This window comes from Triplophysa rosa, linkage group LG24 (genome assembly GCF_024868665.1).
Source record: "Triplophysa rosa linkage group LG24, Trosa_1v2, whole genome shotgun sequence".
Taxonomy (NCBI): Eukaryota; Metazoa; Chordata; class Actinopteri; order Cypriniformes; family Nemacheilidae; genus Triplophysa; species Triplophysa rosa.
Window position 1 is genome coordinate 938,519 of NC_079913.1, and position 23,990 is coordinate 962,508.

The 23,990-nt window shown below is 41.0% G+C and overlaps 2 protein-coding genes across 9 annotated transcripts in view; both read right to left on the reverse strand.

The window, feature by feature from the left end:
- The window catches only part of adipor2 (adiponectin receptor 2), a 20,006-nt gene extending 12,376 nt beyond the window's left edge, over positions 1–7,630 (reverse strand). The window contains exons 1-2 of the mRNA XM_057323603.1: positions 7,504–7,630; positions 1,395–1,666 (exon numbers count right to left, since the gene is read on the reverse strand). Of these exons, the coding sequence (XP_057179586.1) occupies positions 1,395–1,442 (48 nt within the window). The 5' untranslated portion in view covers positions 1,443–1,666; positions 7,504–7,630. The remainder of the gene's footprint in view (positions 1–1,394; positions 1,667–7,503) is intronic.
- A 1,497-nt stretch (positions 7,631–9,127) lies between these two features.
- The window catches only part of wnt5b (wingless-type MMTV integration site family, member 5b), a 70,739-nt gene continuing 55,876 nt past the window's right edge, over positions 9,128–23,990 (reverse strand). For 6 of the 8 annotated variants that reach the window (XM_057323939.1, XM_057323937.1, XM_057323936.1 and 3 more), the window contains 4 exons: positions 18,429–18,559; positions 17,602–17,849; positions 15,631–15,923; positions 9,129–11,896 (listed from right to left, as the gene is read on the reverse strand). In XM_057323939.1, the coding sequence (XP_057179922.1) occupies positions 11,438–11,896; positions 15,631–15,923; positions 17,602–17,849; positions 18,429–18,520 (1,092 nt within the window). In that variant the 5' untranslated portion in view covers positions 18,521–18,559 and the 3' untranslated portion in view covers positions 9,129–11,437. Of the gene's footprint in view, positions 11,897–15,630; positions 15,924–17,601; positions 17,850–18,428; positions 20,808–23,990 lie in introns of those variants that run through there. The other 2 variants (XM_057323932.1, XM_057323935.1) reach the window with 2 other exon arrangements.

The window sequence follows — 23,990 nt, forward strand, 5'->3', positions numbered from 1 at the left end:
ACTATAACGGCCAGAAAATTAAAAGAACAGATGGACCGCATAGACAGTCGTGTGTAAACTGCCTCTATATTACACTTACTGAACACAAAGAAACACTAACGTGGCCTTTACAAAACACCATCAATGCACAAAGGTGAACCTTACACCTGGTCATGTGAACCAACACAATGATGGCACACTCTGGGGAAAAGCCTTCGTTCTCCTTTTCCAGACACGCTCACACGCCACAATCTCTCCTGTGTCTAAGACAGACATCAAGTCTGTCATTTTATCTCAATTTAATGCAAAACAAGTGAAGTGTGCAGATAATTCTTAGCAGTGTCCGCCATCAACACAATGCTAGTAAACAGCAGCCAGTGTCTATAACTGCATCCTGAGGCCTGTTTAATGTTTCATGACCCTGGCTTTGTTGCCGCGGATCTACCTTAAACCGAAAAGCCAGTGGGGCGTCTGCTCCGTCTCAACAGCCTGAGGTAGTTTTACACCCGTCTCACCTGACCATGCCACACTGGAACGCAGCTCACAATGACTCGCACAAACACTGCCCGAGTCAGGTTACACAATACGTGCGTTTCAAAATAACAGAATGATGTCAAAAGATTAGAAAGAGTCCTCTCCAAACTCGATAAAGTGACTGTCACAGCAAACTGCATATGGCTGTTAACCCCCCACAAACCATTCAGAAATTGCTGAAAAATAGTCTCAGCATGAATTCTCACTTGCGCATATTATCTATGAGAACCTTTTCTATCATCTCAGCAGTTCCCCGTCTGCGCAGACTCCGTTGAGACCAACATTGCTGAATCTGTCTATATTGGAGTATGGAGAGTAATTATACCCTACTGAAACAAATACAACTCAAGTATGCGATCCCTATAAAGTACTCCTATATAAAAGACCCCCAGCAAACCTTGAATGATGGATGTGTTTGGCTCCGGGGGCTGTAACGCAACAGAGACGCAAAACAGAGTGTGCACTCATTGCAAAGGATTACACTCAGCATTCATTAATAGTTCATTCGCTTGTATAAACAGTCCATTGAGTTTTCAAGTGAATGCACTTACAACATTTAGTGAGAATTATTTATAAGCACTCACTATTAGATACTTAAGATCCAATAAACGCACTTTAATGTGACAGAAATATAGGTTTCTTTGTGTTTCGCTGTATATATAATGTAAATTTGCTGTAAATTTATCAAACTAAAAGCTTTTTTTATCAGAAGCCATTTTAAAACAACTGACCAACCTCCAAACCCGTGACTAAACATTACAAACCATTTAAATTATAAGCCATTTAATAATAATTTACATTACAGAACATTTTTGACAGAAAATAAAAAACAACACCTTTATGTAAGATCACTAGTAATACTGTTATGGTGTGGCACTCACCCCATTCTGTGTGGGGCCGTCTGATCTGTGGTCTGTGGCGGGACTCATGGAGTCCTGTCTGTCTGAGGTGGATGTGTGAGTGGGTTCTCTATCGTCACTGGAGCACACTCTGTGTCTCAGGACGAAGGCCTTGGCCTCATCCTCCTTCACCTCCCCACCGTCCAGCTTGTTCCTGTTGCTTCTAACCGTTGCTGAATGTTGAACCCCACCGGACCCTTAACTCCAAAACTGGCCTCCGTGGATTTACGACAGAACACTCGAACCTATTGCACCTGTTAATGATATAAAGAAAAATGTCAAATATCAAAGACTGAAGTCCTTTAGCAATGTTTACATAATTATAGAAATATATAAGAATAGATATGATTATTATGTTAAAATCTGCCTGACTCAAGCAGTATTAACTATGGTCCAGCTAAACACTTCAGCTATTATGGTTTTACGGACAAAATGCCCCAAATGTCACAGTCACATTGACAAGGCATAAAAGAAGCAAAGCAGATGATCTTGAGACCTTGCATAGCAGCTCGATGGCCTTTTGAATAGCTAAAGTACAGTAACTTTACACCTAATAGAATAAAATATATTCAGCATTACACCACAGAACATCAAATAGCATACTGCACATTGCACAACCGCTTCAAAAATCATTGATACTAATCTACTAATCTGGTTTATTGCAACGTTTAGATTACACAAGAGAGTACAAGTCAATGATCTTTCTATAAATGGCATTTTCTGAACTCAATGAAGCAACTTGTGATGACTCCTGTTTCTTAACAGGTTTGAAACCTGGTTAGTCAATAATGCTGCATATTTGTACACAGAAGGTTTGTCTAGAGATTGTGTTGATTGTGTTCAAGGTCCTAATCTACACACACACACACACACAACTCTGTTTTCCAGACGGCTAAACTATACATTTGGATACGCAAACCTGGCAAAACCAAATGTCGCCACCATTGAAATTCTGCCAGGGTTCTTGCACCACAAAGGGGCCCTTGACTTTAAAGGGGTCAAGTAGGGTCCAACGTCGCAACATATCTTAAAACCATTCCAGAAAGCTAATCTTGTCCCCAAATTTCTGATCAGCACAATCCTGACAAAGTGGAGATTAGACTGGTTATTAGGACACATCTACATCATTTGACCAATAACTGTGAATCAGCTGTCTCCTTTTACAGCTTTGCCAGTCTGAAGAGAGTTTAATTTGAGTTGGTATCAGCTGGAACCCTTGAACAGTGTGCCAAGTATGCACTTCACAACCACAGCTGCAAAACCGACAGCATCCGTCTGCTCAGAGTTTCAGTCCTTTTGTAAAAGAAAAGTGTGGCAACAGCTGTGGGTTCACAAGCCAGGAAATCAAATTCGGCTAGAAATTTAAATTACACGATGCTCAATGTCCACTTTGAAATCTGCAAAAACATGCAGATATCCTAGTAAACCTTTAAAAGGGCACAATCGGGCACACGTCTCGGGTTCAGCACGCCTCTGGTGTCGCATCCACTGCTTGGGTATAATGTTACTCGGTTAAAGTGTGAACACACGCTCACGGGAAACTGACCCCGCTTGCTCGCTTTGCCTGATGCGCACAGTGTTGTTGCCGACCAGAAAACCAATACAGTTTGGATGTCACTGTACATGGCTCCAGAGAGCGCGAGGAGGAGCCGACTAGCCATTATCGGTTCATTATCAGCTCATCAAGTTCACTATAAACAAACGTCTAATGATCTTCAAAGGCTCCGGTGTCCTTTAACTCCCACGCTAGTTTCATATTCGCATGTAAACATAGCATGAAATTACTTTTGCGGGTGCATGGTTTGGAAATAATGTGACGTATCAAAGCAAGTGCGCCAAAGCACAAACACAAACTTGTAATGATCTGTTTGTAAGAAACACACACTACCACAGAAGCAGGCAGTCGATATCCATTGCGTGACTCAGAGTCTCAATTTTTCTAAAATCTAAAACAGACAAAAAAATCAATTGAAACACAGGTCGGCAAAATAGCTTTCTCGGGGTGTTCCCGGGAAACCAGAAAGAAATGGCATTTGAAATTGATTTTCCTTTGCACCCAAAACAACTGACATGCTACTAGCTGACTTTTCTGTGTTTTCATGGCTTGACTGTCACAGCTAGAGAGTCCGTCAGCATTTCCTTAACCCCAGAGACAAATTTCAATCACAGTTCTTGTGCTTCACGCTGTACTGCGTGAACTGTCAAAACACACCTTGGAGGGAACGCCACTGAGCGCAGCACCACACCATAAATATCTCTCACTTTTTATACCAGGGACAGGTCAGAAATAACAGCAATGTCAACCATTATGTCTAATAGGAGCCTAGTGTTTAGATTTTGTTTGCTAAAACACTTTCAGCATTCATCAGACATTGGTTTGTGTCAACAATAAAAACTGTAATGTTCAATTTGGGCCAGCAACAGCGGTCAGAGGATTAGGGGATGTTTATTAAACCATTTTGTTTTATTTAAAATAAACAGAATAGAACTAAGGGGTCAAGAGATGTGTTAAACTGTTGTTAACATGCCATCATGAAAATGTAGTGCTCCTGCGATGAGCCCCAAGAGGTTAATCTATTCTGCTGCATGCATACATTCAATAAAAAAAACTATTTTACAAAACATCAATAAAACTTCCTCTATCACCATCTAATTCGGTACTTGAATACTCAGGCAAAGTGCCCATCCCCACTTCAATCGCACGTGTCTTTTCAAAACCCCGACAGTGAAAGTGAATGTTTTATGGGGCCAACAGGAAGGTGCAATAGGAAGAATAGTAATCAAAATAAGTGGGACTGGAATAACATCAAGTAGCCATCTGTGTCGTCTATGTAGTGGTCTCCCTATTTACGAAAACAAAGACCACTTGACCCTGGTTGTCCTTTGCAGCATCAGCCGTTGTTCAAGTGTGAGCAAGGAGGAAATGAATCGCTCTTACATTGTAATTCACTAAGCGGAGCGATTGATTCTTCAGACACTTGCATAGGACAACAGCCTACCACAAACCAACACAGATGGACAAACGCAAAGCTTGCGAGCCAGATAAGACATTGATTTTTGTCGCTGTACACTACTTTCATCACGTGTGTTGTTCAATGACCAACCTCAATTGGACTGACAAATATATGCATTATGCCCGACATGCGAAAAGCTATACTGGACCCACCTCTCGGTTTACAGAAGGTCGCACACGCACAGATTGAAAAGAGAGGTGGGGATTCGTGGAACTGTAGCACAGCTTTTCATATCTGACAGCAGCTGAACCTCAGGACCGCCGCAGAGCTGTGCCAGCAGTGAATAACGCATACGATGATGACATGCCTGTTGCTCAATTGGATCGTGTGCAAAATTGGTTTCAGGAAATTGCATTCATGATAATAACCTCTGACGCAATAAAGTCTGTCGATTCTCAAAACGCATGTGGCATAAAATATCTTCACTGCACCTTTAGACAAACTAAATTCTATGTTTCAATTGTTTGTGATCACTGGACTCTTTGTGGAGATAGCATGCACAGAGTTTTCTGTGAAGTGTGGAATAACAAGGTCTCTAAAAAAAGTCTTTTTATTCACTTGACTTATTTATTTATGACTTTAACAGGGCTGGAAACCCTGTTTCCCTGGCCTTTTTAGGTTTTCCATGATCGAGAGAACTTTCAGGGGAAAAAACAAGGAAATCTTTGTGTTCTGAATAGCCTAAAACAGAAATATACATTGTGTTCAGAATCAGCAACACCATGTAACAACATTCCAAGAGCAGACATTGCTGGTGCTAACCCCACGAGACATATAAATACCTGGCAGCATATCTGATTTTCCCGAGTATCATAGACAAAAAAAGTTCAACAAAACTAGCGAGAGAACAGAGAAACCCAAACAAAAACAGCAGCTGGAGCCAGTCATTGGGTGTGTGGGACATGTGACCGGCTAAGAGAACAAGCAGAGGGGTTAGAGGTGCCTTTGTGTGCTGTCTGTATGTCATGAGACCAGAGCTGACCGCCAGCACTGCTGACCTTGCTCGGAGAGGAAAAGGCCCTTTGTGAAAGTCACAAAGAAAACCCCAACCAGTCATCTACAGACAACACGGATTGATATTCAACTGAATTACCAATAAATACACATGTCCCATGTTCAATCAGAGCAAAATTTCCACGCATCCATGACCATCTGGCATTGTATAATAAAGTCACAAGGCACAAAGAGGTTAACTTGTCCTTCACACTCATACACATAGCGTTTGGTCAAACGCTCCATTTGCTTTGACGCAGACCTTAAGCACGAGTCTAAACCTCACATTCATGATCTACAGAAATGGTGGTGTCCGAATGAATAGACAAAGCAAAATGACATGGATTACTGAGCAGGGTCCCAGTACATCATCTACACAAACCGCATGGGCCACATAGGAGTCGGTCATCTTGGCAACATCATTCCACCTTGTTCAGGATTATGGGAAGTGAGGAATAACATGCTGATGTGGAGCACAGCGAAAAAGTCCCACATTCCTATCACAAACCAAACCAATGATTTTCGATGAATCATAAGAGAGTCAACCAAGCTTTTCAGTGTTTTCAGGATTATAACCTTGTCATTTACAAGATGATGGCTTTGTCGATCAATGGCCCAAAGTTGGCCTCTTATGCAGTCCATCATAAGGTGCCTCCCTACTGCTGACACTGAAGAAAAAAAAACAGACAGTCAGGTTGACTCATGTTTTAATACGGATATTTCCACTTATTTAAATCAATAGTCTACCTGTTTTAACATTGGACAACAGCCTTTACAGGTATTATTCAGCTTTTCTCAAAACAGCTATTTACCCTCAAGTGATACACGCAAAGCAATTCAAAGCTTAACAGAAACCCAAAACAAAACATTTTCTGCGACTATTTATACTGTAAAAACAACTCCTAAAATTTAACATAATAATGACAAAATATTTTTACTTTTGTAAGCAAATAATTCTTTAATGTCAAAGCAGAAGATAAACACTTCTGCATAACAGTCACTTTACTGGTTTGTAAAACAATAAACACAGATAATTGGTTTGACTCTTTTGTCTGTATGAAAACACTTCAATTGTGTAAAATGACATTTTTATGTCATCTATATTGATGCCAAAAAACTAAACACCATTAAAGTTAAAATCTCAAGGCAGGTGTATTTCTGAAAGGTGCAAACACCTGATATGTTGAAGAACACTGTTGAGAGGCCGTTCACTATCCTGATGCACAGAAAAGCCCACTTGAAATGACAAGTGTTTGGTCCAAGACGCTTACCTAGTGGCAGGCAACTTTGACAAGCACAAGTGCTATTTATAACTCACCAGGCACTGTATAGGGGCCCTGACAACAACCAAAAAAAAGCTAATGCACCTTGTGGTAAGAGAGTTGAGCAATGTGCCGTTTTTAGGTGCTCCATAATCCATAATGCCTTGAAAGAGAAGCTGCAAATGATCTGGAATAACTAGAAATACAACTAGCGGGGGGGGGGGGGGGGGGCTTGATAGTAAATCAAGTAAATCTAAAACAACGTAATCCGACAGACTATGGGAACCTGTCAATCAATTAATTTGACCTCTACCAGGTCAGTGCGAGTTACAATAAAACTGGTTTGTTTACAACCCGACCATACACAGCATCTTTTAATGTCATTCCTCAAGAAATATCAGCAACTCAAAACCCGTCAGGAATATACAATTATTTTGTCTGAGCATATAGAAGTTAGAAAAAATACAAGTCAAAATACAAACAAAAGCCCCAGTAGTGGGTCACAGTAATCCCCAAAGACTGACACAAACAAGTATTAAAGTGACTTATGCACATGGCTTCGTTACTATCTTCACGTCTAACGTGTATTTCCGAGAATTCAGATATAATTACAATTAAAGGGCAGTGTCTTAAATCGATTAAAAACAAAATTCTTTTCAGAAAGATCTGCAAAACAGCAGACGAAACGTTTCAGTAGCGACGGGGCTAGTAAGCTAGCGACACTGAGACAAACAACTTAATTAGCTAAAACATATACCAAGTTTCTCATCGTAAACACGTTTAAAAACACCAACACGTGTGCGTTTCGGGTGGGAGGGTTACCTGTTAATGTCAGCTGCAAGCCGTTGTTTTGTTCGAGTCTGTTGTTCGGAGCGCTGTTGTGGATCCAGTGGACCGACTGACTGACTGACTCGACCTGGCTGGATTTTCTGGATGTAGTAGTTGCGTTCCGATGTGACGCCCCTCGCGTGAGGACAGAGCGTCCAATCAGTAAGCTCCGATTGCACCACGTGATGCTTCAGGATCAACGGGTTTGACGGGATTTGTAGTTGCTTGCTCCTTTATGAAACGCGTGGTTTCGTCTTTATTTTATGATCTCTTTTATTTTATATTTAATAAGATATGATTGTTTTTAAAACACATCTTACACATACTTTGTAAACACGGACTGAAGAGAAAAAGTAGTTATCTTTACATTGATTTACACTTATAAATCATATTTGGAAATTGCCTCACGCAATTTTAACACTTGTTTCATACAAAGTTATTTGCTGTATATAGTTATATATATTGTGGATAATGAGTCACGTTCAGATATGATATCAGAGCTAAAAGTTATAGTTGTGCAATGTTGGACAGTGGCCTATTTGATAAATGTAGTCATCTATGACAAAGGTTCAATATCTAATGTTGCATGATATTTTGTGAAATTTTAACTAGAAGCTGGTCTCAAATATGTATGTAGGTGTTGTAACACAGCAGTTTAGTTTGACATCACTGACCATTTTTCATGATAACTATCATGAAAAAGCGTTGGCTTTCATTTTTAAAACTACATGTGTTTATCTATGTGCTCATCTCTGTTCCCTGTGTTATTGACCTATTTAAGCTTTCTATAAAAAACAGCTTAAACCAACCCATGTAGATTGCTGAGTAAACAAACTAATTTAGTTGAGTCTACCACTGTGTCATTTAACGAGCACCAGCCCAACATTTAATAAAACCGGTAGTCATCCAAACAGAAAAAAACACTCACCTACTCACAAAAAAACCATGAGGGCATGTAGACAGCACCCCACCTGTCAATACATATCGTCACTGGTCTTCAGCCAGAATCATTGGAACTCTCCCAACCTGCATACGGTTCACACAGTACATGGATTTTTGTGCCAGTGTCTGCCAATTGCATAACATAACCAGTGAGCTGATCCGCTAATCATGTAGCGGGAAATGCAAATAACAACAGCAGTGAAACTTGTCCGGACCAGTGAGAAACAGGGTGTCAACCAAGAAGTTGAAATCTTAATTGAGATGTTTGTGTTTCACTTGATTTACAGAAAGTCAAGTTGTACAGCCCCACCCTGAAGTTTATGCAGGAGAAAATCAAGATGTTTGAGGAGCTTGGCAACACTTTTGTTAAAGGTATAGGTCACTCAAACATGAAAATTCATTCATCATTTATTCACCCTTATGACATTACAAACATACATGACTTTCTTCTGCAGAACACAAAAAATATATATTTTTATATATATTTATATATATTTTTTTTATATAGGTGACCAAACAACACTGACTTCCATTGTATTGACACGAAACCACAGAGACATTACGCAAAATATCTTCCACAGAAGAAAAAGACATGTAGTTTTTGAACCCAAATAAAGGAGAATCAATTATGGACTATCCCTTTGTGCAATTATGAAACATTTTACATGCTTAACCAATAAGTAATTTTATTTATTGCTTAAATATAAATGATATATAAATCATAGCTTCATCCCCTTTAACTACAATAATATACATAAATAATGTGATAAGCATTATAATGGTTTTTATTATTAATGAAAAGGGTATTTTGTAGGGATGTAACAATATTATCGATTTCGTGTTATCGCAATAGCAAAATTGTCTCATTATTATCGTGGTCACATGACTATATGAAATGACAGGTCTTCCGGGCCTAGCATAGAGAATGTAAGAAAAAATAATACTAGGTCCATCTGGTGCAATTATTTTATTTTATAAAAGGAATTTTTAGGTAATTTGACCCATCTCATACTATAACTCACACCTCTAAGCAACAGTTATGATTAGAGGATGAAGAAAAGAGGATGCTTATGGCACGTTTCCAAGTCATCATTTGTCATTAAAAATATTGCAACAAATACCGTACCGTGGACTTAATTTATACACCGAGGTATTATTGTACGGTGAGATTGTGATATTGTTACATCCCTAGTATTTTGACATGGATTGACATGCAATGTATCTTGCCTTGAATCTATAAATCTGCCCAATCCAAGTTAAGCCATACATTTATAACCGAATCTTGATGAAGAAGAGGAAAGACTATAGTATAACCATTACAAACATTTCTGCCGTTCACTTACTGAGAAATATGCAAATATGGTCAAGCCCCACAACCAAAATACATTAACATTTGTTCACTATACTTTGAAGTTCAAAATACTGTATAAAATGGCCAACAGAATCAGTAGAACATTATTTTAACTAATGCTACTTGGTGCAGATGAAATGTTGTTATATATGTAAAACCCCATAAACGTGATAATGTAAATGCACACAAGTGAGAAAAAAACAATTGACACCAAATTAAAGCAGCTCCATAAGTAATCACTATTAATATTTTTAATATTACTGGTTTGAATGAAGGAAAATACACACAACAAGCATATGATCACAGGGCAGCAAAAACTGTAGACTGACGAGGTAAGGTCGCAGAGACTGTAAATATTTGTAAGTGTTATTTGAATATATGACTGACATATTTACAAGTGAAGTTTTCCTCCGAAACGCTCTGGTATGCACAAATGAACCTATTGTTTTGTTCCTTGGCCGTACAGTGGGAGAAGTTGGCTGTTTGCCCATTCCATCCAGTAGCCAATAATATTTCCTCTGTTTGCATATAAATCCCCAGTAAAAAGCTTCTTTATCAAAAAATAATAATCAGAACAATACATATGATGTATAAAATGAGAAGCAATTAATAAAATATAATCTGAACCACTAGTATTTGGTTACGATAATATATTTTTTTGCAGTCCTTATCACGTAGCCTTGATTTTTTTGTTACCAGACACACGTTCATCACTGTGAGACACACCGTTCGAACCACCACCAACAACAACAACAGTGACAGAACAACACACTAGTTTATATGTAATTCCAAGATATGACAGATGGAAACCCCTGAAATGCGTTACGAGTTCAGGCAAACATTAAGGATCCTTTGTATAAAATCAAATGACTGAATTTTTAATCCTGCGGTAAATAATGGGGCACGGCGTGTTGATGTACGCCCCAATCCAAGCAAAACAACCAGTAGCTACTTGCTCCGGGTTCGGTCGTTCACCCTCATCTCCAGGTATCATGGGGGAGTGGCTTGTGCGAAGGGTTACAGGAGGTTCTTGTCATATCTTAATGATCAACACATCAACGAGGAACACAATGTCCACGCTGCATTTCTCCCCCCTGACGTCACCATCTGACTCGAGGTTCTTAAGAGCTCTGATATGGGCAAGGTGGAGTGTGGTCGAGAATCAGCACGTGCGTGGACCACAGGTCTAGAAAAGGTTCTTCCGTTGTTCTCCGTCCTCTTACGGCATCTCTACTTTTCCTTGGTCCCTCACGAAAGCTCAAAAAAGAGTCTTGTAAGAGTTCGTAGGCTCTTTCTTTCAGAAAAAGCAGAGGGTTGCACCCTCTTTCAATTTACAATCGCACACCAAATTTGTCGACCAGGCACTTTTGACAACAGCTTAACAACAAAACACACGGTCTGGTGCCTCCTTTACGTCAATGACATCCTACTTGGGTGTGTTGAGTCAGAAAGAGTCATTAAATTACTATCGCCGGCACACGTACACTTAATTATATACTTTAATTTGTTGCTATTTAATATATCATTTTACATTTAATTATCTCTAAGTTCCCCCTACGGGTCCGTTCAGGGTCCTGTTCGTCTCCCACTAATTGCTCAGTGCCTCTCCAGGGCGTGCGTCCCATCCCCGGGGTGCTACTTGCAGACGAACTGGTCTACCAGCGACGTGCAGCGCTTGCATTTGACGTAGCAGCACCAGTGGAATTTGCAATGGCAGCGCTCGTGCTTGTAGGACTTGAACTGGTCGTAGCCGCGGCCGCAGCACATGAGCTCGCAGCCGTCCATCCCCTCCGAGGTCTTGTTGCAGAGGCGGCCCTGGGTGCCCAGGGAGCCGGTGGTCTCGTTGCGCAGGCAGTAGTCGGGGCTAGGGTCGATGTAGGCCAGGTCATCGGGCGTCGGGGGGTTGAATCGGTTGTTCACCAGTTCCAGCTTGCCTCGTCGGTTGATACGCATGGCGGCAGCGCTGTCGTACTTTTCCTTCAGGAACTCGCCGACGCGCCGGAAGTCGGCCAGCTGGAGCCAACAGGTTTTGAGGCTGCACGAACCCGACACTCCGTGACACTTGCACGCGACGTTAGCCAGATTGTACACCGCCTGAGTGGAGAAACACATTAAGAATGAAAATGGTTGTAAAGGTAGTTTATCTCGAAACAAAAAAGCACCGAATGAAATGTAAACGATGACTGTTATTATATTATGTCGATTAGCTGTCAAAAGACAATAAAATAGGTGTACTTAGACATTTGTGCGTTGGCCCTAGGCTCCGGCAAAACAGGAATCTGGGAGTGGCCCACATTTTATTAGCCAATCAGATAAGCTATCAGCCTGTAAATAGTTTTGCACATTTGCTTAGATGTCTTTGGAGGGTGAGGTTCTGTGTAGTTTGGGAAATGGAGGGCGAGCTAATAAATGGCCTGCAAATGTGGCAAAAGTTTATAAAACTTCAAAATTACTTAAAGCTATAATGATACCCATTTGTCAAGACCTGATTCGTTTTTAGATGCGCTAAAAAATGAATATTTACAGATGCAAAATTAGGATTTTTCAACATTTTCCTTTATTTATCTTTAACCTTCAACTAAGTTAGAAAAACTCATTGAGAATTCAGAAATCTTTTATACAAGAGTGACCTGGCCAAAAAGGTAACAACACATAAAAGACAATTTACAATACAATCAGGAACAACCAAAATGTACAGGGGATAAAAACACCAAAAGAGCTTTTGAGGTATGTTTCAATATTAAAGCGATTTATGGGAAACCTCATTTAAAATAGTTTTATCCTAATGCAGTTGTGTTAGAAAAACATATGTTCTCTCCTTTTTTAAACAAGATGATAGTAGTCCAAAACAATCTTTCGTTAAAACAATTCCGCCCTCTAGAGGCCGAATGCATTCCGTGCACCACATCTTTTTGAACCTGGTGGGGTCCCCATAGGCATTTGAGTTTACGGTCCCTTAACAAACAACAGAACTGCGGTGAGAGCATTTGGAGAACAATGGGATGAATGGTCATTCTGTTTAGAACACACAGAGAGCCCCACGTACACTGACAACAGACTTCCTGCTGACTAAATTCACTGCACCCCCAGCTGAATCAATAAGAAAACACTCGACATATTGTTTTAATGAACTAACGGACGTTTTTCCTTTCCTTTCCAGCCTGTCTTTTGTCATTTCATTTTATTACATTCAACATTTAAAGGCTACTTTAAACAAACTGGGTCACATCTAATGCATTTCACATTAAAACCGGCAAATAATCGCTTCTCTAATGTCTGGGTGGGCATTGTGGGTATTTCCGTCTCGTGTCTTGTTTGTTGTACTTTTGTACCCGTTTAGTGTCCTGAACGAGAGAACATTAAAGGCATTCTCTCTCTCCCTCTCTGTCATTTAAGGCCCAGCAGACTCCTCCCTTTAACACCTCACGTGAGAACGTTTAACGGCCGTCTTTGAGGATGTGCCCCGCTACTCTTCAACCCCCCTTCGGTGGCAGCTGTTAAAGTTCCCTCCCTTTTACCGGCTCGCACACAGACATTAGGGGAAGTTCCAACACCTTTCAAGTCTCTATCATCGCCGGCCCTACCTGCATACCTGTCTACAATCCAGAAACAACACACACACACACACACACTTATGTAAACACGCTTTCCCACACGCAACAGCCTCACATCACGCAAACGCCTCTCGGTTATTTACTATCTCGCGTGTGAGGTTGCTGTCTCTAATGATCTCTCACAAAAGGGTTTAGGGGATTTGTATGCAACATGTGCGTCCAACTGAAACTGCGTTGGTATAAAGGCCTCTGTTTCGTCTTCTTTCATCGGTCTCCTTTGCTCGCTTTTCTCCCCCCTCCCTTTTCACTCTCTTTCTTCCCTTTTCTCTTTCTGGGCCGAGTGACCAAGGTGTGATGGATAGACAGACTCATTGGTGCGTGGTAAGGACACGCATGCGGTGCTGCGGATAAAGGAGCGCGCTCAGACGGGGTCAGGGTCGGCAACCGGGCGGGGTCGGGGCGGAGCGCGAAGACGGCAAACAACCGTCCCTGGAGGTGTAGAGATAAGAGACGTGGGACGGGGATCCAAAGAAAACAAATATAATCTTGTGTAGCGGTGAAAAGTGTGTATGGTGGTTAATGACACGATTAGCCCCAAAGATATATCAAAAGAACCCAACTTTTTATCTCAACGATGAAAACAATTCGTTTGGAATAAAATAAGTGTACTAAAATAAAGGCATTCAAATAAATCACGATGTGATCTCCTCGTACAGTTTGCTTCACGCGCCTTTGTGACCCACAGCACCGGAACCACACGCACCATCTTTCACTAAACCTTTACAGCCTCGACTCCACAGTGACGGGCATCCGATACGCTCATGACGCCTCTACAAAAGCCCACCGACACCGAAGTCTCCTGCAAACAGGGCCCTTTGAAAGGGAACGTCGGGGGGGCGGGTATCTCTGGGAAACGGGGTCACGGCACACCTTCCATGTCCTTGAACTAGCCAAAAACAAGCACCTTTCCATTAAGCCACTGATCATTCAAAAAAGTACGAAGAGGAATTGAGGGCGGTCGGGTAGCGAGATTTCATCTCCCAGCGTGCTCGTACAGAACGCGACCAGACCTCGACCTCCTCACCTCTGGGACCTCCAGGAGAAGATTCAGGGAACTCAGAAGTGCCATAACTCCAGAGCAGGGGCCCTCTCTTCTGTAAACAGCTTAAATACACTCATCTTCCCTAAGACAAACACGGTGCTCTGCCACGGCAAGCGCCCACGTCGGCGAGCAAATGGACTTTTTATGGGAGCCTTTCATTTTAAAAGCACTCAAATAACTAAGGGAAAGAAGATGGAATCGGGGTGTGGTGTGACGAAGCGCGGGACTCGTAAGAAGACGAGGAACACATTCCAGCTTGATGGTGTGTTTTGGCAGGATGTGGTGACATTCTGCAGCGCATTCCGAGAGGGCGATAAGCTGCCCGCTCCAGTTTTATGCCCACCTGAACGTGGCAGGGGGGGCTACAGTTTGCTGGAGCCAGATCCCCCCACACAGACACATATTTGGATACGCTCCAATAATCTATTTAGCTGTTCTATAAAACAGCACGAAGCCATTCGGAAAAGAAAACGTGCCGTGTCAGAGAGTTCCTGACTAAACATATTGGTCACACGTCACCTTATAAAAAACTATTCGCTCTGGCCTGGACTAAACTTTTAAATGAATAAAAGGGCGATCGGACGACTACATGTAAACTACAGTTGAGTGTGCACTATAAAGAGACTGTGAATAAGAAACCTCAGGGGGAACATTTGGAAAGAGCAGATCTTTGACCTCCTGACCCCCGCCAGACTCCCAAGGGTGCCGGCCGACCACAGGAGCCATTTGGTCACTTGAGTTAAATGAACTCTCAAATAACAAATGCATTTACTGTTTATCTAAAGGACTCAACGTTGATCACTGGAGTTTACAAAATAAACCAAACTATTCCGTTTTTGACAACTTCTGGAGAAATTTCTAGTGCACACACATGTGTTGAAGAGGAACGGGAGAATGAGGTAACTGTGTTTGTTGTTGTGTTTGTGGTGCTCGGCAGGAGACACTAAACCTGCCTGGGGTTTATTCACTCACAAACATCTAAAGCTGTGTTTATCCGTTGCAGTGTATATCTGGGCTCTTGTTTCTCAATATCACAACACCACTTGCCAAGTTTTCCACAGAACCATGCACCTTAAGCAAAAAATACTAAAAAAGCCCAGTGGACTTTTTACACGAAGGAGAAGGTGAAGGTACTAGATCAACCATCTTTGTGTGTGTTCTCCATTCCTTACCATTCTCCCAGCCTCATTGTTCTGTAGGTTCATAAGCGTGCGTGCTTGGTCCAGGGATCCACGTGGGTGGTTTTTCTCACGCTCACGGGCGTCCACGAACTCCCGGGCGAAGCGGTAACCGTAGTTGACGTTGTCGCCGCAGCCACCCCACAACCAGTCTCTCGGAAGGTCTTTTGGACGAGCCGCCCTGCTGCATCCACAGGTGGAGAGCTCACCCTCACGGCAAGCCCGACTCACAGCGTTCACTACGCCCGCTGCGCTGATGGCGTAGGTGAATGCTGTTTCTCTACTCCCTGCAAAAGACACGAAAACGACATGGAGTTAATGTTAGCCTTTTTTCTGGTGTCCGAATGTCACCCAAAGTCCTCATTCCGAATTGATTAGTGGCTTTTTAGTGAGGCCCAGAGTAAAAGACTAATTTTAAGGAACGCACAGATGGTTACAATCTTTCTAGTAAGCCCTCCAGTGAGAGATAAGATTATCAGAAATGTGTGCGAGGACATAGACAGCCTCGATTCGTTGTTCTCCTGCTAAACAGCGTACATCTGAATAAAAACACTGTATATTTAAGCGAGGGAAAAAAGCTGACAGTTTTCCAGTTTGGGTACACTTCATATGAGGCATATGATAACCCGCAAAGATTTCCTGCCAAAGAGGCGCTAGGTTTACAAAAATTTGTGCTCTTTTTCGCATCTGTTCTGCATGTGTTACCTGGCTTTTTTTCCCCATCTAATAAGCCATCTGGAATGCAGATTTCACATACCTCAACAACACAGGCAATACAGTTAATAGCGTTTAACATTTAAAAGCTGTTGAAACATGTTAAAAACTGCTGGTACAACCATATTTAGAGATAAGCACTTTCTATCCATGCTCAACAGCACAGTAATTACCAGAGGAAATTTGTCAAACAAAACGTTTTTAGACTGCATGCCCTGAGAATTCCTCTTAAATGAACCAGCCGTCTTGCCTCGGAGTAAATAAAGTAAAAGTTATTTGCATTAAAAAACACAGAAATGTCACCACGTGAGCATATGGCGTATATATTAGTTTCTTCCTCACACTTGCAGAACACTGAGATTATATAGAATATACAAAAAAATTCAAAAAGAAATAACACAAATTAGTCCCCTAACATACAAAGGCGCGTTAAAACGGGTGTGTACCTGCATTCCTCCGATGCGCCTATTTCATTTAGAGGGCCACTTTTATGGGCCTTTGGGGCCCAGACTTTAAATAGAGTCCCGGATATCCCGACTCCGTGTCATCGTGTCATTGCATTTCAAAAGCGACGCTGGACAATGGGCCGACTAACACCTCAATATAAACCTCGCGATTGACTGCAAATAAGTCCCGTGCTATCTGGGGGGCATGACGCGTCTTACACCTTGTTTCACTGATGAGCGGAACTAACACTCAATTGACGCAAAAAAGAGCTGTCTTTACGCATACGAGCATGCATGCTTTCCTCACAGTACGAATTGCTTTCGAATAATAAATATATTATATGGAAGATATACGCTTGCCCAACTCAATCTAGACCAGCAGGTATTTTCTGTTCTTAAAGATGCTATTCTAAAGATTTTACGCATGCGTGTAGGCATAAACGAAAATACAGGACTTACGTTCAGAAAATAGCAACGTTCAGGTGAAACATCTAAAGTCATCAATAATCAAAAATACATAGCATCAATCCACGAATGGCAAAAGCGCGTCATTACATAAAATAATTATAGAAAACTTTTTTCCCCTCCATTCTTAACTACACTTCGTTGCCACTTGCAATTTACTATCGTTTTGTTTTATTTTAAATGCGTAAAACACTGCACTGCAATCATATTTTTAATCCGTAAAACAGTGCCAGCTAATCACCAATGCATATACTGTATTATTACTTAGATAAAATGTGACGGAATTAGATTGATCCACGTACGTGTGGGCTTTGCGCGTGGCGGTTTTCACCTGACTCACCTATGTGGATTACGCGGCCGAACACCGATGTGTTATCCACCGTGCTGCAGTTCCATCGCCTTTGTCTGAACTGGTACTGACACTCCTTGATGCCCGTCTTCGCCCCCTCTCCGATATAAACCATATGGTCCTGATAGAGCTGGCACAGCTTCCGCTGACCCTGAGAAAGTCCCGTCAGCTGGCTGCACAGAGGCTGCGCTCCGATGATGTACATCTCCGGTCTCTGGATGGGGTTCATGGCTAATGACCTGAAAAATCACCAAAATGAGACCAAAGCACTGACCATCAGCCAAATACAAGATGGGCTTAGATATAAACACAGGATACACCAATAACATGTGGCATAAATGACGCAAAGGTCATTATTAAAAACTGCACAAACTGAAGACTACACTAACTACAATATGAATTGGCAAACTTTTACGCTGACCATAGTGCATTCTACTCAGTATATGCATGATTGTAAACATTAATAAATATGAAGATTTAATTGTTTATATGGCAATGAAGACGTTTTCCTTCGTTACAATAAACGAAACTTTGAGTAACGGGCAGGCTTTTATTGACTCTAAGGAAAAGTGTTGAAAACTTCAGATAAAGTTAACTTAAAGAAAACGTTGTCGCAAGTCGTGCTGCCTTGAATATTGGAACCCTTATTTACAAACAGTTCGGCCATTTGTTGCCCAATGTAAATATTGTGACAAAGCCTCCACATTTGTTCTCAACTAACAGTTATATATTCCCCTCGAAGAAGACACCTAACCCAATAATATTATAAAAGTTGACTTTAACGCATATGCCAATTTAAAATTATGATGGAATCTTACCACCATGAGTTGGCGACCACCAGCAGATGTGGGTTGCAGGCGATGAGGGTCACTGCCAGAATTAGGTGTCCTTGGTTCATTCTTACATCCATTCTTCCTCGTCCAAGAAATGGAAACGTGAAGAGCCTCCTCTGGGGAAACATTAGGAAATGACAGTAATCCGCTTAGAGGAGCTGCTTCCTTCAGATGTAACCTGACTAAAAAGTAACTCCTGAAGTACAGAAACTCTGAATCCGTTCTTTTACTGTAGCTACAGCTCCTCGGTTTTAAACACCAGCTGTGCGTAAAGCACCTATACGACCGGAGGCACTAGCGGAGTCTGACATCTGTTAAGAAAACATTGCTTCATAAAACGGAACGAAAGTGGATGCCTGAGTGAGATTGGATATACTGTAAGCGCCACATGTATGGAAGTTAAAAGAAAAAAGGAAGACTATAAGTGCATATCATATGAAAATAGCCCAAACGCTCTAGACTTCTCACTCTGCCGGTTTTCGCAGTATGGACTAACACCTCTTCGCTTCTATGGCACAACTTAACCCTCCCTGCACGCACTTCTCCGCACCCCCTTCGTCTTTTACGAGGATACAATGGAGAGGAGGAGGAGCGCAGGGGGAGCAGAAGCACCGTGCGCTTTTCGGTAAGGAATTTGGGGAGTCAATTGGATGGTGTGCGGAACAACACAAGAGGGCAGCAGATGAGAACTGGCAGAAGAGCCTTAAAGGAAAATTCATGGCAAGTACCCGAAGAGGAAGAGGACACGGCTGCTTTGATTTGTGCGTAAAGGCGCATTTTGGATTCGTGGTAAATCAGAACACAATGCGTTTATGAATAGGAACCTGATATATCTGTGGTGCTCCACGCATTTATATGAAAATCTGTTCTAGACAAAAGTCAGAAAGGCAAAAAGTTCACTTGGATGGATGGAGAAAGAGCGAATAAAAGGATTAACGGCTTGGAAAATATCATTGTTCCATTAAAGTTCACTTGCGCATAATCTCCTTTCTCTTTAGAACTATAGTTGACGGCAATAAATCCGAACAAGGGGGAAACAAAAATTCCCCGAGTGACATTAGAAATAAAAGCCACGCATCTGATCTTTGACTGTTCAACTCCTGCTACCCGGTAAATCACTGTCCACATAAAAGACGCGATTGCATTAAACTAACTTGGGCACCAGATATCCGCTCACAATTGTAAGCAAGCAAGACTAAGACACGCTATAATGTGGGGACATTTTTATCAGCAAACCCACTTTATAGTCGAATTTACAGCTGATAACCAATATTGCAGACATAAACAGCTACATTACACCCTATCATTCAGAAGTGCGGTGCAAGGAATGCAAATACAATGAGTGTTTTACAACTTCGGTCACTGCCAGACTGCCAGAATTATAGAGCGCCTTGTTCCAGCATAACCCCCACCTCAATTTCCCTACACCTTTCTTTTGAGTGCCGTCCTACAGACATGTCAGAATTGGTGTGAGAGACGCCACTCAATTTCCGAGCAGTCTGTGCATGATAAAGCGGCCTCTTCAGAGCCTTTCATCTCTTCTAATCCACACGCCCAGCCATCACCTTTACGCCTCCTATCGCAAACCTGGACTCGTCTCCAGTGTCCCTCCCTCACCCTGGGACCCTGACGCACAGTGAGCAATAAACACTATTTATTTTACTTTACAGTACAGCAGTGTGCTGTGTTGATTATTGTTCTGTTCCGTTTTGTGTTGTTTGTTTAAACATAGAATTAAGTTGTAAAATTGTACAGCTTTTCACTGAAATGCGCTTCGAGTTTAAACCCAATACGAGATTTTTTTTATTAGTAAATGCATTAAGAAAAATACTACCTAATGCCTAATGCATGGTGCTAAGACTAGAATTCATTTTCAAGATGACTATAAACTCACCATGTAAGTAAACCTACATCTTTCAAATTTCTGTTTAAACGTAATATGAAGAGTTTGGTTCCAAAATGACATAACTCCGTTTTTAAAAAATCATGTTTTTTTTTATTGTGCATTCCAATTAATATCGATCAAACTGCAGTTGGTTTGTTTTGATATACGCCTTAATAACTAAAAAAAATACAGCTTACTAACGCAATAAAACCATGCTATCATAATAAAAAACATGGTTTTTGAAAAACTTTAAAAACGGAGTTATCTCATTTTGGAACCAAACTCTTCATATGTTCATTTCCATTTACGCATTTGGCTTATGCCTTTATCCAAAGCAATTTACAGTGCATTCAGGCTATACATTTTATCACTTTGTTCCCTGGAAATCGAACCCCTGGCCTTTACGTTGCTAACGTAATTATCTTTCTATGGAGCTGCAGGACCATAGTTTATTAGCATTAATAGTTCACATTCATTATTAGCGAGTGGGCAATGCGCCCCCTGGTGTACCGATTAAATAATTACAACACATGTCAGTGGTGTAACATAAACGAGAATATTCATTTATAGCACAGAACAAAAGCACATTTAATCCATTTTGAAAACCAATCATTCAAGGAACTTGCTGCCAAAAACCACAAATATGAATAACATGGGCACAATTAAAACACAAAATGTATACACAGTGTACACAAGTGTAATATGCAAGCTAAACAATTTTTAAAACAACATGCATGAAGTTTATGTAAGAGTCAATTTCTAAAACACACTGGGCTTGCACTTTAAAACTAATGTGTGAATTTACGCGTTACTCTACCATACCACACGGTGGCGCACTCAAGCAAGCAATGACCAAGGAGGATGATTAAACTGGCAAATACATTTTCTCACGATGTGCAATCGTGGAGCTGCCTGTGTAACAAACGACTGATAAAAACACTCATGCTTATCAAGTAAATGCAGTGTTTTGAAGGTGAAATCTGTATAACATCATGAATTCCACTGACTATAATTCATTTTTGTATTTTATTTAAGATCCTGTGAGGTCTTCTGTGGTTCGCCTGACATCCCTCTGTCCAGCATTTACGTTAATGCATTTGGTAGACGATTTTATCGAAACAGAGGTAAGATGAAGACAGCTTCTGAACTCCAGTTCACAACTGTGCGCAAAGAGCTCCGGCGCCAGAGAAAGAGAGAGAAGATGCCACCCATACCAAAGATCCCAACCAGCATTAAAACAGCCACTAATCAAAACAAGACCCAATGCCTCTCTCTCCTCTCACCCCTTTATACACAGCACACAGAAATAAACAAAATCACAAAAAAGAAGAAAAGCTTTCAAGATGCTGTTAAATAAGCCCGTGTCTATTAGCTTTGAAACCATCTACATGTTGGTGCGCTCGTAAAAGCGGACTAAATTAACTTTTCAAATGTACAGCCTCTCGCTTCTGGGAAAACAGACCAAACACACCGATGACTCATGTTGCACTACACATGACGTTCCTCCCCTAATACAATCTGACTAACCGAGCAGGTAGATGGAAACTGTCCTCGGGTCTTTAGTAACAGCATCAAACAGTCATATGTGAAGCAGCTTTCATGCTGTTAATTCACAGCACTTATAATAACCGAAGTGTTCGCAAGTCTGTAAAACTCTGGTTTCCCATTGAGTCACGCATACTGTAAATGCAACACACAGAAACATCGCCATGTGGTTTGAAGCACGGTGGAAATGAAGGGGAGGGGTCGGCCGAGAGGAACGCTACACGTGCTGGGGGTGGGGTTAAACAGTCCAGCTGTGTTTCCCAGAGTGCTTTGCGGCAGCCGCTGGGAGATCAATGGTGAGGCAGACCTGACAGGTCTGTGTGCTGAGGTGTCTGAGAGCAGCCTGCTGTATATCATTAAAACTGCAGAGTCTCTCCGTAACGCTGTCTGTGACTAACCCAGATAGCGGGCAGACTCCCAAATCAAAGACATGTGGGCTTCACACAAACACACAGTGAAACACACAATGCTCGTCTCCCTCTGCGTCATTCCCACCTCATGTTGCTTTCTTTCACTCACAGACATTCCCATGTACTCCATAATTATTCCTTCTTTCTCCATTAGTCTGTTTCATCATCTGTCTTTTTTATATTGCCCGTCACACATTTCTCTCTCCTTCCACTTTCTTTACTCGAAAAAAGCTTGTTTTCCATATCTCTCTCTCTTCTGCCATTTTGTATTTCTGTCTGTCCTACACCTGCTGCTCAGATGTTTTCGCCCCCTTTCCTTTTGTCTCTGTTATTCATTCACCTCGTCTCTCTCTCTCTCTCTCTCTCTCTCTCTCGCTCAAAACACACCTTCCCTATGTAATGACTCTATCACGGTTTTGTACCTGTGTCTGTTCCACTGTCTTCCACACCTTACAGACAACTTCACATAACCTAGTTAAAGGCACAGTTCTCCCCAAAACGAAACTTCTTTCATCATTTATTCACCCTCATGCCAAACCTGTATGACTTCTGTACAACACAAAAGAAGATATTTTGAAGAATGTTGATAACAAAAAAACATTGCCCCCCATTGACTGCCATTGTATGGGTAAAAATCCACTGACACACTGTTTCACAGAAGAACGTCATATACACATTTAGAACGACGTGACAGATTTTGTATTTTTAGGTGAACTATCCCTTTAAGACAGCTCTGAGGTGACTGTGCCTGCTCCAAATTTTGTGTAAAGATGCAAAACAACATAAAAGTAGTACTTACTGTATATGCTACACAGTGTTGGGTGTAACTAGTTAATAAGTAAATAGTTACTGTAGTTGAATTACTTTTCCCTTGAAAAAGTAAAGTAAGGGATTACTCCTATTTTTCTGTAATTTAATTACAGTTACTTTTGATGTAATTAAACTAAATACTTTGTGTAATATATGTGCAATATTGGAATTGCCATCAAAATTCAAAGTCTAACTTTAAAATCTGTGCTTTAATTTATAATTCTCACATTTGTAATACTTTGGTCAGTTAATAATAATACTTTATGTAGTTTAATATTATTTATTTAAATGAATTAAAAGAGCCCTTAACTAATCAAGGTTGATGTAGGATATAGAAAGCAATTAGTAATAAGCAACTAAATACTTTTTGGAGAGAGTAATTTGTACAGTAATCTAATTACACTATTGAATATGTAATTAGTAACTAGTAATTAATTACTTTTTGAGAGTAACTTACCCAACACTGATGCTACATTACGTTATTATATCGCATACAAACGTTACATGAATTCTTTGAAGTAATATGAGGTCATAAACGCTGAATGAGTAAGCATTTGAACATTTTACGAATTTTAAAACGAGCAAAATGCTAAATCGTTTTAATGGAGATTAGCCTGTGTCACCAACACTCAGCATCTCAAAGTATTCCAAAACCTTCTCCTGTTTTGAAATATTTTTGTCATCTTTACAATCACATTCACCATTTCTTTTTCATAAATTTGTGTTTAAGACATTATTTCTGCAACTGTAAGTTCTGTGTAACCATACCATGTTAAACAGTGTAAATGCAGCTCATGATGGTACACAGCACGCAGCATCAGCATTTATGGCATTAAAACGCCATATTTCTCCCTGTGTTCCTCTGTCAAGCTGGAAGAGGATGACTCATGCGCGCGG